Genomic DNA, 18,470 nt, shown 5'->3' on the forward strand with positions numbered 1-18,470 from the left:
GGGTTGCTATTGCTCCCATTTTACAGGTGAGCAAAATAAGGTTCAGCAACTTGCTTAAGTCACACAAGCAATACGTAGAAGTGCAATGACACTGAGATTTGTTGATGTCACAGCCCAAGCTCATCACCACCGTGTGAAACTGCCCTTCTCATGTACTGCTCCTTGATTTATATAACACCTGTACTGTACCATATGTGAATTGTTGGTATTAAATAAACCATATGGAGATTTCTTTCTCTGTTCCAAGAATTCTGCTGCAGAGGCTGCTGTTCTGTAGCTAAAGAAACCCCATCCTAGAATGTTTACTAACTAGTCCTTGGTCCTGCTGTCAAAAAAGAAAGAAAGAAAGAAAGAGAGAAAGAGAGAATAAAAAAAAGCCGAATGTCTCAGATCCTAATGGAACTTGGTTTACTGTTTAATTCAGCTTCAGGGGTGGGGCTGTCATAGAAATCTGTTAGAAACTGCCCTTGAATAAAAACCTAATGTACAAACCAAAGGGATGCTATAAAGCTGAACACACTGAAAACCTGTTAATTTTCAACAGTGTTTGAACTTCAGGTTCGGCTTCTGTTCCCAAGAACCTGACAGGATGCAGGGCTGTCTTCTTGCATTTCAATGTGTTTGCAGCTATTTTCTCTCTCCCTGTTGTAGAGGATGCACAATCAGGTATTAAGATGTGACAGGATGATGGAAATGAGAAAGTGAAGAAGGCACATGGGAAGGCAGTAATTAACTGAAATGCATATTTATCATAGTCTGTCATTGTTTACAAACAATATAATGATTCCTGATGGTGAAATTAAACTCCAGCCTTCCAGTTTGTGAAGTCAACCAAACAACCCCAGCAGGTGCAGATCAGCAGAGAGACTAACCAAGTAAGTGTTCGGATGTACAGGATAAAGCTGGAGACATCTATCAAAAACTGATTGATTGTTGAAGATTTGAATAATCTATATATTGGGATGCCTTAACCATTGATACAACCATGGCATAATGGGGGAAGAACAGGACTTATAAACAGAAAAATTCTCCACTCTAATACCCAGCCTAGACAAATCCTTTGCTTTCTGAGCCTCATTTTCCTCATCTGTAAGACAGGAATAAGGACATCCATCTCATAGAGTCCCTGCTCTCCATCTCCGCTCCTAGAAGTCAGGAATAAGGACATCCATCTCATAGAGTCCCTGCTCTCCATCTCCGCTCCTAGAAGTCACCCGCATGAGTCATGTCTGGACTCTGTAATAACATCCTAACTGGCTTTCCTACCTCCATTCTTACTCACCTATAATCTCTTCTCTAGAGAGCAGCATGAGTAAGCTTGTAACAAAGATAAATTAGATCATGTAATTCCTCTGTTTAAACCATCTTTCTCGTTGCCCTACGTAACTCCTGAGTGTAGCCTTTGTAGTTCTTTACATTTTGGCCACTGTCTCTCTCTTCAACCTCGTTCTCTGCAACTCTTCCTCTCTCACCATATTCAAGCCATGCATGTCTTCTTTCTGTTCCTTGCATATTCTTTCTTATTCCTACCTCAGGACCTTTGCATATGATGTTTCTTTTGCTTATAATGACTTCTACATGATCTTCACAGACTGGCTTCTTTTGGACAATAGGTTCCCACTCAAATATCAACTTCTCTGGAGATGCCATCTGACCATTCTATCTGTTGATTACAACTCTCTCAGCCAACTCACTCTGTCATATTATCCTGTTTTATTTTCTTCAAAGCCCTCATCACTACCTGAAATCTTATCTTTTACTTGTTTAGTGTTTATCTTCCTTACTAGAATGTAAAATACCAGTGACCAGCTGTGTACCCATTGCCTAAGAGTGCAGTCAAATATTAGTTGAGTGCTGAGTGAATAAATGTGAGGATCAAATGAGGTATAAAAAATGGAAATGGTTCTATAATCTATCAAGTGTTATACAAATACTAGGTTTTTTCATTTCTTCTTGCCTGTTAAGTCATGACTCTTCTCAAATCTTTGTCAAAATGGAACAAGCGTAATTTTCAGCCAGGAACTCTTTCAAATGGAAACTTACTTTCCAGGAACTTACAATTTAATGAAAGACAAGATTAGCATGAAGAGTAAAATAAATTATTTTTATGAAAAAATTGAAGATAGCCTATATTCATTTGCTAAGGTCAGTTTTTTTCTTTTGTACCATACCACCCCATGTAACTATATGGTTGCATGTATGTCACATAGAATTATTGTATAAAATTAGAGGAGAAGCATGGTAAAAGGAAATTTGAAATAGTGTTGATGTGGGGAGAGAGCAAGATTTATCAATTTGGAATTTCTACAGGCCCATAAGAATTCTCAAATTTAACTAATTATCTTCATCCCACTCCTTTCTGCCCTTAGTCTCTTCCTTTTCCTGGCACCTTTTCATATATCTGTTGGCCATTTGTATGTCTTCTTTGGGGAAAAACTGTCTATTCAGTTCCTCTGCCCATTTTAAAATCAGAATGTTTGGTTGTTTTTTTTTGTTTGTTTTACCTGTTAAGTTATATGAGTTTTTAAATATTTTTTTGGATATTAACCCCTTATCAGATATATGATTTTCAAATATTTTCTCCCATTCTGTAGGTTGCCTTTTAATTTTGTTGGTTGGTTGTTTTGCTGTACAAAGTCTTTTTAGTTTGATGTAGTCCCACTTACTTTTTTGCTTTTCTTGCTTGTGCTTTTGGTTACACACCCAAGAAAGTCATTGACAAGACCAATTGTCAAGGAACTTTTACCCTGTGTTTTCTTCTAGGAGATTTATGGTTTCAGATCCTATGTTTAATACTTTAATCCATTTTGATTTAATGCAGCCTCTATCAAAATCCCAATAGCATTTTTCACAGAAATAGAAAAAAAATCCTAAAATTTATACAGAACCACAAAAGACCCTGAATAACCAAAGCAATCCTGGTTTAAAAAATAAATAAATAAACAAAGCTGGAGGCATCAAGACATCACAGTCTCTGAACTCAAATTATATTAAAAGGTGATAGTAATCAAAACAGTATGACAGTATGGCACTTGCATAAAAATAGACACAGACCAATGCAACAGAATCAAGAGCCCAAAAATGAACCCTCATATGTATGATCAACTAATTTGACAAGGGAGCCAAAAAAAAAACACACAATGGGGAAAGGATAGTCTCTTCAATAAATGGTGTTGAGAAAACTTTATAACCACTTGCAGGAGAATGAAATTGGACCTTTTTCTTATACCACTCTTTTGGTTATCTTTTTTAAAAGCTCTTTCCTATCTACAATATTTTCCAAATGTTAACAGTCGAGTGTGTTATTAAGGGTCTAATTATTAATGCAAAGGTAATAATATATTTAATAACCGGGGCCAACCAATGTAGTATTCAAGAATCTCACAATCTAACTTCCCCGTGGTTATCACAGGGATCGTATTTTCCATCCCCTTTGGTCTGGAAATCATTAGTGCTAATTTATGTTGATAGCACTCCACTGCATTCATTGCTTGTTGGATACATCTGTCAAACCACTTGAATATCTGTTTTAAGTGAATTAACCATAAAAGTAATGGTGGGATCCACAATGAAAGATATTTCTCCCTATAAGAAGGGTGAGTTGGGCAATCTTATGAAGTTGTGCATTTGTTTGTAATTAATATGATTTAACAAAAAAGGCAAATCATATATAAAGGAGTAATAGTGAACTATCATCACAGTACATAATTTACCCCCTCTTTCAGGAATTCTTGTTTCCCTTAGAGCCACTGCTGGTCATGTATGGCAATCTTTGCTCCAGAGCCAAGAGGAGGAAAACTTCTCTATTAATCATTCTGTTCATCAGCAGTGCTTTCCTAAATATTATAAATTATGCAAATGGAATCAATTATTTGGTAAATAGCCCATGAGAGCAGAAAGTAGAGATGTTGGTTAGGTAATATGAAGATGGGCTATGGGTAGACTGTCTTTTGAAAGAAAAGCAGAAAAACAGGAGATAACCTATAAAGTATCTTTATTGAAACTACCCTTTAAATATTTTACAACTGTGATTGATATGAACATTGTCAATTTGGGTATCAAAGTAATTATCTTTTTAAAAAAATTATTCAGTGGGTATTGAATATATTCTAGACACTGTGATCGTGCCAGAGACAAATTCTCACCCTCCTACTGGAGCAGTACTGTTAATTCCAACATTTTCAGATGACAAGAACTGCTAGTCACCAGCAGAGTTGTGGCCTATTCCTGTTTCTTTGACGCCAAAGCCCAGTTTCTGAACCACTAGGCTTTACTACCTGCCTCATTATGGAAATTGTGGGATCAGACTGCCTGAGTCTGTATCACAGCTCGTCTCTTAAAGCTTTTTAGTTGCTTAACCTCTGTGTGCCTCAGTTCACTCTTCTGTAAAATGTGGATGACAGTAGAGCTTACTTCATAGGGATGTTGTAGATCTCAAGTGAGATTCTGCAGGGAAAGTGCAGAACAGCACCTGGCATGTAGTAAACACTCAATTTAATGTTGTCTATTATTATTACATGATAGGAATATAGGCTCTGGCTATATGGGAAGATCCTAGATTAAAGCCATCTTTGTCCCATTTTGAAATCCTAATTAAAAGAAGAGTAATTAATCAGTGGCCGATTGGCAGAGATCCATGTTCAGTTGGAGCTGCTAAATTTTGTAAATCTTTCCTTTCTGTTATCATCTGAAGACAGCGTGGCGAGAATAAGGTGCTCTTTTCATTTTATGAAAAGTGAAAGGGCAACTCCATTTCCCTCGTTTCCTTTCACTGGCCTTCTTTTGGAACTTACAGTGAATGGAATGGTTAGGTCTCTGCCCAATAAGCTCCTTTCAAAACGATATCATTTCACTGAAGCATCACGATATACTGATGGAACAGGAGTTAGTCTTGGAGTCAGATCTACCAAATATCGAATCTTGGTGTCATCTTTTGTTAGCTTTGTGACTCGCGGGCAAATTAGTCAACAGTTATGAAATTCGGTTTCCTCATTAATGAAATGGGCATCATATTAACCACAGAGCAGTGGTTCTCAACTAGACGTGATTGTAGTTGTCGTGCCTGAGTGGCACAGGTGCTACTGACAACTAGAGGGGAAAAACCAGGGGTGCTGCTTCACAACCTACAATGCACAGGACGGGCCCCGCAACAAAGAATTATTCAGCCCAAACGTCAGTAGTACCGAGGTTGAGAAACTCTGCCTTAGCGTGCTGTTGCTAGAATAAGATAAAAATATTTGTAAAGCACTTAGACCGCCTCTGACATGTGGTCGGAGCTCATAATTCATTAATGTCATTTGCCGGGAGTTACTAATGTGAGTTCCCAGGCTTCCTCTGTCAGGTCCAGGCATTGTGATAAACTCATTCACACGGAGGTGTCAGACTCATTCTTTCCATCAAGGGTGTACGCAGTTTAAAAGCAGGCCTTTTAGATGCTGATTCTGAGTGAATCTCTATGATGAAACGTCAGCCTCCCTAGCGCCTGGGGAAGTTTGGTCCCCACGCGCCTCCTCTTTCCCCCAAGGAGGTGGGAATTCGTCACTGTAATTATTTACCTCTTGTCACTGGTTTTGAAGGTTTCAATGAGATGATACAGGTAAAGTGTCCAGCACTGTGTACGGCGTAGGGTAGGTGCAAGCGTAGGTCAGTGTTATCATCACTTAGTGTCTGTCTGACTTTCTGTCTGTCTCTCTCCATTAGGCATGTGGTCATATTAGAGGAATCTGCTTTCTCCAAATTGCTCTGCCCTGTGTTTATCTTCACTGTACTCAATAATGGACTCTTCCTGAGAGCTTTTTTCCCCCAGGTGATAGACTCTTCAGCTACGAAAACCTCTCCACTTGGGTCTGATTTTGCCTACATGGCTCTACACCCTCCCAGCTCTGTCCCTGGCAAGGTCCCAGACAGGCTCCAGACCTGGAGCTGGGCTTTGACACTATTGTTCGGACTCTTTCTCTCTCCTCATTGTAAAACGGGGGTGCTCAGTGGCCTCTAAGGTCCCTTCCAGGTCTCGCACTCTGTGATTCTGTCTACAGTGAGTTCCGCACTACATCCTGATTGGCTTTCTCATGGCTTTCTCACCAGTTTTCTGGTTAACTCCGACTTCAAAGCAGTTTATGACTTGTAAGGGTTCTAAGACAAGTTATTTTATCTGTGATTCTCAAAACATTCCCAGGGTACTCTGGCTCTTGGACAACTAACTGCTCTGGGTTCATTTGGCTATTTTTTCTTTTACCAGGAGAATCAACAGAAATTTATGTTTGCATTTACCAATAAGCCATATATTATTGTGTTTTGATTTTCCCCACTTGGAGGAGGTATCATATATTGGTTGGTTGTTGAAAATTCATTAAACAGTATTAGCAAATATTAAATCTTAATTAAATGGCAAAGGACTTTTTTTCCTGTGCTAATTAAATGAATACTTCAAACACTGTTGATTGCTACCAGGGCAGCCTGGGTAGAACAGAAGACTGGTGGAGGGGCGTGACATACCCCACACATCAGGAGTGTACCAGAGCTCTTCATCCTTCATTTAGTCATTTTCAGTTCTTTCCAGTGAACTTGGGGAAGGGAGCTGAGATTTCTTATATAAATATAATGATTTAAAAAAAACCTATGAAAACCCGGATTTTCAAGTTGTTCGATCAGTTGGTTACTTTGAAACGTTACCAAAGGGCTGAAATCACTGGGACTATCGTGTCTTAAAGTCCACACTTTAACCCTTTTGGCCTATTAGTATTTTTAAATATCTCTAGTAGAAAATTCTCGTGATATTGAAGAATATGTCCACCAAAAAGAGCAGAGGCTTTGCGTTAAAAGAGACCTAGACTTGAATTCTTTTTTTTTTTCTTATCAAAACCAGAAATTTATTTCTTACAGTTCTGGGGGCTAGAAGTCTAAGATCGGGGTGCTTAATCTGCCACATGTAAACTCTGTAACTTTGGGTCAGATAATTAACCACTTTGAGCTCCAGTTTTGTCTTCCATAAAAAGGAAAGAGAGTAACAATCCACCTAGTAGAGTTACTGTGAAGATTAGATTATGTAAAGTGCTAAGCACAATGCTAGGCACATAGGAGTCCTCAATAAATGATATCTATTATTATGCTAAGTTTCTGGTTTTGGAGGTACAGCTATTGTTGGAATAACTATGTACAACAGGTGGCAGTATTGCCTTAGTATGTCTCTTGAGAGTGTTAGTCAAATTTGTTGGGGCTGGTGTAGCAAAGAGGCTATGATTCCAGAAAAGAAACAAGTCACCAACAAAGTAGCTTAGAAAACTAATAGTACTTGTGCCCTAAAGCACTGGCCAATATTAGTGCTAGAATTGTGCAAGTGTTCAGAAGATGACAGAGGTAAACTAGACAGAAATTAAAGGTGTTAATATGAATTTGATATAGTGTTCAAGACTTTTAGTGTAAGTAACACAAAATTAACTTTCACTAGATTAAGCCAACAGAGAATTTCTTGGCTTGTAAAATTATAAGGCTGGGAACGGGGCCAACTTGTGATACCACTAGATGTAGGGCTCTGTCTCTTGACTATTTCTCAGCTTTGCCTGTCCTGCTTGGCTTCTTCATGCATGAATATTCTCTCAAACTGGTAAGGAAAATAGCCAGTGAACTCACATCCTCCTAGTTTGGTACATCCCACATCATAAGGCAGACACTACCCATAAGTTCGAGCAGAACAGTCACAGTGGGGACTCCAATTCACCCAGCTTGGCTCACTTGACTGTGCCTGAATCACCCACTACAGTTGGGAGATGGGAAGTTCACATTTGGTCCATGTGTCCTCCCCTTATGGCCAGACACGGCACCATGGTTGACAGCCCCTTCAGGATGTGATAGGAAAGAGGCAGTTCCCTAAAGGAAAAGAAGGGTGGTTTTACTGGAAAAGGGGGACATGCAAACCCTGTAATAATTTCATATACATTTCATTCTAAGAGATAAAATACTCTTGAGATATTGATTGAGAGGAGTTGTAGCAGAACTTATTATCTGGGGGACTTCTTCAAGTTTATGAAAATTGGTGAAGAAAAATATAAAAGCGAGTGGCCAGGATGAAGAAGACTGGGTGGGAAGAGAGATCAGATGGGGCACAGAACTCCCTATGAAATAGGCAAATAAGGACTTTGGGGACAGGAGTAATTCAGTATGATCTTAGCTGAAAAATGCTGAGACTTAAAAGGAGGAAATACAATAAAGAGGAGGAAAGCAAGAGAAGGACAAAAGGCCCTGGAGAATGTGAAATAAATGTGTCCTCAAGGAGCACTTGAAAGAGCAAGGCAGTAGGCCAGAAAGTTAAAGTTCAGGATTACAGCCTTATACACATCATTGCATTGCTTTATTTAGAGAGACACCTCACAGGTGAAAAGCCTGAGCTAGGAGGGTGTCTGAACATCGCCAAAGTGGAAACTTATGTGACTAGAGACCATAGCTGAGTGGTTAAGAAAGTTAATTTTTACTTAATTTGCGTAATGCCTTTAGGGATTTTTTGGATATTAATAAATAATTATGAGTGATGATCAATTAGAAAATCTGTATATACAGTTATTCAGTTCTGGATGGATTTTGCCATTCTCTCTGTTGATCAGCATGTTTTATGTTTTTGTCACATGCATATAAATGTCTAGTGATATGCCTAAATATTTTCCATTTTGCAGGTCAGCTTTTTCTATCTTTTTTTTTTTTTTTTTCTTTTGGAGGAAGGTTTACTGCCTCTCACAAACACTCTAAACCAAAAATTACTTTCTGTACACATCATCCATTTCCTCTCCCGTTCATTTTCATGCAGATATTTCCTGCTGCCCTGATAGCCTGGTGTTTATGTGCCCTGGAGTGTGCATTAGAATTCAGAAGAGAACAAACCCAGGCTTTAACACAGGAAAACGGACATTAAACCAACCTAGAAACACATCCACAGTTACACATTGTGGTGGTGTGATAGAAACAGGTTGGAAGTTAGGACTGGCTTAAATTGGGTTGGGGGATGAATAGGTAAGGCGCTCTGAGGAAAGGGATGGGCAAAAAAGTGCTAAATAGGTGAAAATCAGAAGAATAAGTTGCTGGTAGAGGGATGATCAGATGCAAAACACTTAATACGGTATAAGAAAGGGCAGCTGGGCAGCAACTGAACTGAGATGATGGTTTTTTTGGTTTTTTTTTTTTTTTTAATAAATTTATTTATTTATTTATTTATTTTTGGTTGTGTTGGGTCTTTGTTTCCGTGCAAGGGCTTTCTCCAGTTGCGGCCAGGGGGGGCCACTCTTCATCGCGGTGCGCGGGCCTCTCACTATCGCGGCCTCTCTTGTTGCGGAGCACAGGCTCCAGACGCGCAGGCTCAGTAGTTGTGGCTCACGGGCCTAGTTGCTCCGCGGCATGTGGGATCCTCCCAGACAAGGGCTCGAACCCGTGTCCCCTGCATCGGCAGGCAGACTCTCAACCACTGCGCCAGCAGGGAAGCCCGAGATGATGGTTTTTACTTCCATTCCCTAACTCCTCCATTTGCACTCATGGTCCATCAGGTCGAGAGCTGTGTCTTTCTTTTCTGTTGCATCCCTGGCGGGGTCTGTGTGCTGTTATTAAGCTGTTGTCTCTCGGCTTCAAACCCACCCCTCTCTACTGTGCTGTCTGACGCTGAGGCTGAGATTCAGCTAACCACCCTTTTCATTGGCCGAGCTGGCTTCCTGTTAGACTCTGTCTGTAGGGGGCGCTAGAGGAAGACTGTAATAACGGGGAGAAGAAGGACTCCTTATTTGCTTCCTGCTCATCAGAATCAACTCAGCTTTTATTTACCCCAGAAGCAGTTGGTTCCGGTTCTCTTTTTTTTTGTTTTTTTTCTGTAATCCCCAGAGCCAGGCTCCTTCAGAGATCCCAGGACCAGCAGGCATGGTGCCCTCCTCACATGCCTGGGTCTCACCTCCCATAGGATGCCTTTTGCCAGCATCTAGGTTCTAGTAACCCCCTCTCTTTTATTTGTCTCCCCAGCCCTAAGGGTGGTGTCTGCCTCTTGCAGTCACTGTCTTTGACTCCTCCAACATCTGTTTAACCAATTCCTTATATTAAATTCTCCCTGTTCAGATAGCAGGTGGAACGTCTGTTTTCCTGACTGGCCCTGGCAGATGCATGGGTGGTTTAACTGTCTGCTCTTGCCCAAACTTGCCATGTCTTAATGAGGATCCCCAGCTGGGTCCCTTCAAGGCCAAATGTCCATGAGTGGAAAAGGTCAACCACAAGCAAGAAATGATGATTGTCAAGCTGGAAGATGTATTTTTCGCAGATGCTTGCACAGTCTGCCTATTCCCAACCTCCACTATGCAATATCTTTTCCAAGGTTAGCAGAATTATAAAAACATCAATTTGGGCATTATTGACTTTTCAACTGGGATACCGAGAAAGTGTTTCAGCAGCCTTGATAAATTAAATCTGACCACCTAGCTCCCAGACTGGCAGGTTCCTACATCATTGACAGAGAAGACAGGGGAAAGCAGTTTTCCCAGCTGTTGCTGTAAATGATGTGCATTGTGTTCACAACCATTAGCAGGTGGAGAATTTGAAGTGTGAGTAGATTGCAGAGCTACCTCTTTTAAAAATGCATAAGCACTTAGTGAGTTTGCTAAGTCGTGCCTCATTCAGTTCGGTTTGAATTTTTCATAGGGGAGAAAGATTCTGTTGTCTTTCCTCTTTTATTCCTTCTTTGTCAGTAAGGACTTAGGGCTACAGTGGAAAGGGACTGAGTCTAATCATGTAATTTTCTTGACTGGTCCTCAATTTTTCCAAGTTGTAAAATGTTGGAAGATTGAGTGTTTAAGGACTTGAGGCTATTGAGTTTCCTGCCCCTCACCATTTAATCCAAACTACAAGTTTCCCTGGGCTCTGGGTTTAAATTTATTTGATGCGTCCTAAAGTAAATGTTTATCCTGGAAGACTCATCCATTTGTGAAATTCTAAGCACTGCACTTTGAAGGAAGCTTCCTTCCAAAATGATCCCCTGCTCATATACTATGTTCCTCTCCACTCCCAAATAGAGTCAGACGTTATGAAATGCTCAGTGTGCATTTTCCTGACGAGTCCAATTATAGCATCAGTGTTCTTCCCAACATGATGATCCAGCCAGACCTAAGAATTGGTTTTATAGCATGTTAGTGGGAACATAATCATCATATCTAACAAGCTCCTGATCTTTTTTGTCTATGTAGATCAGTGTCTGGCTTCTGGTAAAACAAATGTGGAATGTGTACACTGATTGAAATGCGTATTGGTTGCCACAAACCATGAAACATCTTTACCTTCGTTAACTATCTCATTTAATTTTCCTAAAACCCTTATGAGGAAGATACTGTAACTAGCCTTATTTTTCAGATGAGGAAACTGAGGCTCAGAGAGGTAAAGTAATTGATCCAAGCTGACATGTTTCAGGGCCTGACTCTGGAGCCTGCCATCTGTCTGCTACATTATCAACTTGATATAATTCAACACATGTGTCTGGCTCATTCATTTAATCGTCAGACATTTATCAAACCTCTATTATGTGCCAGGCAGCAAAAATGAAATCCAACAAATTCAGCAGTGGTTTATTTAAAAATAAGGAAGAGCTATTAGGCTCTTTGACCAGCAACTAGTTAATACACCCCTCGAAAGGCAGTAGAGGTTTTGCTTTTTTTAATATCAATAAATCAGACTTTTCTGGGAATGAAATGGCTTTCTCCCTATATCTGACTAATCAATTGTAACCTATTTTCTCCTCAAATGGAGAGATTTATTCCAGCCAGCATTGAAACCTCAGCAAATTGAGAGCAAAAGTGTGTTGCAATCTGAAGTACCAAGGTATTTAGGAGATCATATTTTGCTGTAATTGGGGGGATTCTAGAATACCTAGAGTTACAGAACATACCTTTCATAGATGCATTTACACTCTCCAGAACAGGTGAGTACATGTCAGTGGGACTGCAAGGGCGAAAGGGTTTTCTGTGTTCTGGTTTATAACCTCCGTCTGCTGTGGTTAAATTCTTGGGAAGGGGGTGATCAGACAGACGGTGCTTCCCAAAAAGAAACGGCGTGGTTCTCTTCTCACGTTTGATTATTTTTCAATTTCATAATGACTCTTCACGAAGCACCTCCAGCTAGACGGTGTTAATCCCATATTCTTCCCTGATTTCAACCTAATATGTAGACTTCAGAAGCCATCTTATGAATTATCTTTCCAAAATAGTAAAACGTTCAGATGTGCTCCTAAAATATTGAAACGTGGTAGTATAACAAGCTCCACTAAAATTAATTTGTTTAATTTCCCTTTAATAGTGATAGCGCCTAGAATAAGTGGAAAGTAATACTTCTGTTTGCCTGGAAGCTGGTGGATCCCAGCTGACATTTAAATCCGTGATCATCCTGGCAGTCCAGGGAGGAAATAATGCATCTGTGCCAGGTTCTTGGCTTGGACAGGTCTTGGAGGGCTGCGTGCAGTTTTCCACATGAATACACAGGACTCCCTCACATGATGGTGTTTGCGTTGTTAAAATGCCTTTTAGAAAAGCCTCAGGTTTCCCTCCAAGTCCACTGAATGGAATGACTTTCAGGGAAAGGTAACTGTTGGGCAGAGAAACACAGGTTTGTATTTCGACCGGTACAGCAGGTTTTATGGCCAAAATATTTTGTCATCTTGTTTTAAGGTAATAGGAATAATCCAGCACATCTCCTTCTTCTTCTCCTTTCTGTCTTTCTCCTATTCCTCTTCTTTCTTTTTTTTAAGGCTAAGTTCAATTTCTGAACTTTTCTCAAAAAAAAAAAAAAAAGATCAAACTAGATCAACTCTGGGTTGAGGTGATTACTTTTCCTTGACCCAATTAGCTGGAGCTATTTTTCCATCGAGTCATATTAGTATAGGGATGGTCAGGTTTGGAGAGGCAGAGGCAAAGTCTGCCTTCTGAAGGAGAAAAAACGTTCACCTCAAGAGTCTGGGCTGGCAGACAGAAACCATTTTCTATTGCTGATATTTTCTGTTACCAGCTGGCATATGTTGAACAGTTTCTCTGTTGCACGGAAGAGATTTATTTGTAATAGCCTGAGATAACTAGGACATTACTGCTGTGCTGATTCCTTTTAGCTAATGGGATTGTTGCATTTCATTTAATGGGTATATAAATACATGAATACTCACTCGCATTTTAAAAAGTGGTTCAAAAGAGCAGGTATACATGAGAGAGACTTTTGGCATTGTGATTTACAGGGACTTTTTTTTTTTTTTTAACTATCTCTGGGGAAAAATGTATAAATTGCTATAAATATTTAAATCATTTAGCTATGTAGAGGACAGGCATTGTAAAAGACGGCAGGATATAACTTTCCTAATAGTTTCCATTCTAGGGTTCCTCTACTTTGACCACATTAGAAATGACAATAAAGTGAGATCTTATTATCATGTGACTTATTATTTATGAGTATAAGATACAGTGCAAATCAAAACTAGGTCTCCTTTAAAACGTATAAACATACCACATTATCCTTGTCCTCAATATTAGCATCATAAAGGGGATTGATTTCCCTTTTTTTTATGGCTTAAGTGCAATGAACTATATGAAGTACCCAGTGTATAATATATGATCAGTAAACAATATTAAGTTCATGACTCCAAGAAGACTGTGGCTGTTCAGAGGGTGGAAGGCTGGGAGCAGTGACTTATGTTTAGGAAATTGTTTTGTGCCATAATTGTGGATTTCCTGGTTTAGGGAGCCACCAACTGAGTATCTGAAAAATGGCTCTGCCTCCAAATAGCTCAACGCAATGCTATGAATCAAGACTTAGGGAAATAGGGAGAGAGGAATTCACACTGGCTTAAATATATTGTAGTGGATCATATAAGTGAAAGCTCATTGACAGGTCTGGCTTCAGGTATGGCTGGATCCAGGTATTTAAACGTTATTATTAGGATAGTTTAATGAATTTCTACACTGTGACTTGAGCTATTTTCTGGGATGACAACAAGGAATATTTCATCATGTCCACCTCAGGGTGCTTATGGTATAGTAGCTGAGATGCCTAAGGTAGAAAAGAACTATAACAAAATAGGATATGTGCAATAATAGATGCATTTACAAAAGTAGGCCATAACTCAGAGGAAAAATTTAACAACTACTTCTGAGGATAGGTAAACAAGGACTTCAGAGAGGAATGAAACCTTGAAAATTGTTTTGAAAGAGAAGCAGGAATTTTACAGACAGCCTTGGTTATAGTATTTGGGAGACCTGTATTCAAATCCCAGCCCTGTCATTTACAGATAGTGCAAACTAAAATTCCCAGGGTCTTAGTTTCCTTGTATGGAAACGGAGAGTGGAGCTACTGATTTCTTCAAATTATCACGAGGACCTGGTGAATTGATGCGTGCACAGAGCTTACATGGGGGCCAGCACAAAGTAAGCCCTCCCTGACTGGTAGCTGTCATTCCACTCTTCTAGACTCCCCCTATTTACCTGACCGCAATAACATGGGGCATTGGATTAGGGTTTAACATCAGCCACAGTAAAATCCGCTAGCATTTATTGAGCGCTTACTGCATGCCACACATTGCATTAAGAATTTCACTTGCCTTGTCTAAATCCACCCTACAACTCTTGGAAGTGGGGAAATTATTATCCTCATCTCACAGGTAAGGAAACTGAAGCTTTGAGAATTTAAGGGATATGCCAACGTAGCAAGGTTAGTGATGGTATAGCTGAGTAACTCTCTGACTCCAATGCCCGTGGGCTGAAGCATTATATTATATTTCTTGTCATGCAGCACGCCATCATTAACTTGCTTCGCTCGATGAACTTGGCTGCTGGGTACTCCTGTTGCAGCCCATTCCGTGTGCCACCCCATTTCTTCTGAAGACATGGTTGTGGATGCTCGTGTGTGTGTGTGTTCACGTGCTGTGTTGTTACTCCACACTGAGCTGCCTGGCATTCATCCCTTGGGTCCTGTGCTTCCTTGCAGGTGAGCCATCGAGGTGGTCATCCTCGCACTGTGATTGCTGCTGCAAGAATGGCAAGGGTGACAAAGAAGGAGAGAGTGGCACCTCTTGCAATGACCTCTCCACCTCCAGCTGCGACAGCCAGTCTGAGGCCAGCTCTCCCCAGGAGACAGTCATCTGCGGGCCCGTGACACGCCAGACCAACATCCAGACTCTGGACCGTCCCATCAAGAAGGGCCCCGTCCAACTGATCCAGCAGTCAGAGATGCGACGGAAAAGTGATCTGCTCCGGACTCTGACTTCGGGCTCCAGGGAGTCGAACATGAGCAGCAAAAAAAAACCTGTTAAGGAAAAGCTCTCAATTGAGGAAGAGCTGGAGAAATGCATCCAGGATTTCCTAAAGATCAAAATTCCGGAGAGGTTCCCTGAGCGGAAACATCCATGGCAATCTGAACTTTTACGGAAGTATCATCTATAGTGGAGGGTGGGGGAGGTGGGAGAAGAAACAGATCGTGTCACCATTTTGAAGTAAACCTCCTAAAGGAAATTCATATTTGAAAAGAAAAACAATAACTAACAATACACGTTTGTTAGAATACAGTAGCCCATTGATATACTACTGCCTATTTACCTAGTTCACCTTAACATGTCAATCCACAGGGTAGATTTCTTTCCAGATGTGGAAGTATAAGGAAATCTCTCTCTCTTCTTTTTGTTCTTTATTTGTTTGTTAACTTGGTCCCGTGTGCTGAGTATCTTATCTATAATGAGAGCCAGCTACATAAGTATAGCTGAGAGGCCTTGGGAATCATTTATCCCAAACTGGGTTTTGCTCTCCTCTTCTACCTCCCTCCTTCGAATGAGAATATGGTAGAGATCTGACCCACTGCCATAGGTCTGGATTTTTAAATTTTCCTTTCCCCTTTTGTTTATGGGGTAAGGGGGGAATGGCAGATTTATATGACTTTCCACTCAAATCGATTATGTGCCAGTTTATATTGACTCCGTCTGCATGAGTATTTGTGCAACACAAGCCCAACAAAGTGTGTATATACACACAGTGCACATGAGCCCAGGGCCTGGGCATCCTAAGAGGTGTGCTTTTGCTCCCAGCAGCACCCTCTTAGAGCCCTTCAGACACAGGAGCCTCTGCTCTTATCTTAAAACCCTTCTGGGAAGATTTCCCAACCTCTCTTGGCAACACTTCCTAACATCAGTGAACCTTCATCATCAACAAATTACCTTCCTTATTTCAAAATTAACACCCTCAGGCTCCATTTTACCGCGTTGCTCTTTCTCTGCACTAGGAGAAGGTGAGAAGAGCTAGTCACATATTCTTTGTGTTTTTTTTAAAAAAACAAAACATCCCTCATCCACAAAAATGACTGCAAAACGACCCCATGTTCAGCCTTCTCTACCCTGAGCTGAATTACCTTCCTTCTCGCAGCGTTTTCAGAGTCCTTACTGCCCATGTTTTCATGGCGTGGCCTTTTCACGTAATCCACATTAAGTTCTCTGCATTCCCGTGTAGCTGTGGAAGTAAGAAAAACACACAGCGCTTGGATGAGGGTCCAGCCTTTTGTTTTAAGAGGAAATTGTATTCCACACCCCTCCTAGTAATGTCTCATAACTTGTTCAAATTGCAGTGCTTCACTGTTACTTCCTTATAGCCCGTTTTGTTTGCCTTTGGGATCTGGGATTTGGCTGTGTCCATACTAGGATTTGGCTGTCGTTTCTGTGATGTCTGTGAACAACCCAACTAGATAACTGAAGCTCTGAAATTAAGACTTTGGCTTTCTAAACTGTCTTTCTTGATTATATCCTTCACCTATATAGACACAGCCAAAAAGATAACTGTTAACAGCCATCCATCCATGTGACTCTGTATTCTGTTAACGTACCAATAGTTTTTTCATAGACTTGTGGTAAGTGAAGATTGAAGGGCAAGTTTTTACTTTGAGCATTCCTGATGCATTTCAGTGGGAACTGAAAATACAATTTGTCCATCATTTTTGTGTGCCAAGCACTACTAATTTTTTTTTTACTGTGTGTGTGTGTGTATGTGTATATGTATCACAGGTAATAAAGGCAACTGGATGATGTTTGTAGGAGGGAAACATAATGACCAATTGCTTCTTTTTGAAGTCTTTCACTGATGTACATTTATCATGTAAGAGGTCTGTCTTGATTCCTGTTATTATTGCCCATTAGTATATGGATATCTTTCTGAATTTTTATTAATTCTTACACCTGGGCAACAGACTCAGCCAGTGTTTTCTTGTCCTCATGGTTCGAATGGACTTTACAGTTTTGCTGAAGTGGAAAAGAAAGATCATTTGGGGAGCTGAGTTGTCAAGAGAATTATAATTATGAATTTAAGTGGTGTTCTTTTTTGCAGTAGTATATTAGCAGACATTTAATCTTAACTACAACATAGCTTTGTACAGCCTACCAGTATGTCTTCATTCTTTTCAAGGTTTCTTTATACCACATCAAGATGTCATATTAATAATAGAAGATTCTGCAAAGGATCATAGAACTTAATGGGCCAAGTAGTTGAATTTGGTGAAAATATCCCCAAACTCACTTTGGTCAAATGATTCTTATGGTCCTACTGGAAGTTCTGTCAAAGAGTTGGGGGTCTAACTGAAATGGCCAAAGTCCCAACTTTCTTGAATTTCAGACCTGATTGTCATGCCTTCAAGATAGAAACACACTAGTAAGAATTAGAGAACTAGTAAGATGGCAGTCAACACACTACTCCTACTACGTACTTTAAATAGGAAATTAAACACTGCAAAAGAAAATGTTCATGGCATTATTTCTCTGTTCTTTGACCTGTCATGAATTTGTTTCCGTTTAGGCTGTCTTTATACCCCCAGAGAACAAAACCAGTGGCGGCAAGTCTGTTTCAAACAACAGTAACCTTTTAAATCTGAGTCAGCTCTAGACTGACACTCACACCAAATAGTCCAAGTAGCTGAAACAGCAGCATGGTGTTCATTTGTGTGGCTGTTGGTGTGGAGATGACGGTAGACCTGATCAGTAAAAGGCTCTGCAGAGGCACCGAGTCCATGGACATCTTCAGTCCTAGTTCAGGTGGAGTTCAAGTGAGGTCTGTGTGGCCTGCAACATTGGAGATGAGTTCTGGGTAAGTGAGTTAGAAGATGAAATGCTGTAGTGGCCCTGCACCATGAATCAGGCCCATTTTCCTGAACTTAAAAATAGTTTGAAGAACTTTTAGTTCATTTCTGGCCAAAACAATATATATGGTTCGCTTCTTGACTATTGGTTATGACAAGGGCTGATATGAAGAGACTAGTAGCATCAAATAAGTCAAATGAATAACGAATCATATGTGCAGAGCCCCTACTCAGGTAGCCTCCTAGAAAATTCTGCAATGCTAAAATCCATTGAGCTTGGGGAGGTCATTCTCTAGGTCATTCTCCTAGAAAATTCTGCAATGCTAAAATCCATTGAGCTTGGGGAGGTCATGCTAAAATCCATTGAGCTTGGGGAGGTA

At 40.3% G+C, this 18,470-nt stretch overlaps 1 protein-coding gene across 1 annotated transcript in view; it reads left to right on the plus strand.

The window, feature by feature from the left end:
* The window catches only part of KCTD16 (potassium channel tetramerization domain containing 16), a 273,203-nt gene extending 255,880 nt beyond the window's left edge, over positions 1–17,323 (plus strand). Inside the window, exon 3 of the mRNA XM_068534525.1 lies at positions 14,971–17,323. Coding sequence (XP_068390626.1) covers positions 14,971–15,425 — 455 coding nt within the window. The 3' untranslated portion in view covers positions 15,426–17,323. The remainder of the gene's footprint in view (positions 1–14,970) is intronic.
* Positions 17,324–18,470: the final 1,147 nt, after the last annotated feature.

Source organism: Eschrichtius robustus, chromosome 2 (assembly GCF_028021215.1).
Source record: "Eschrichtius robustus isolate mEscRob2 chromosome 2, mEscRob2.pri, whole genome shotgun sequence".
Classification (NCBI taxonomy): Eukaryota; Metazoa; Chordata; class Mammalia; order Artiodactyla; family Eschrichtiidae; genus Eschrichtius; species Eschrichtius robustus.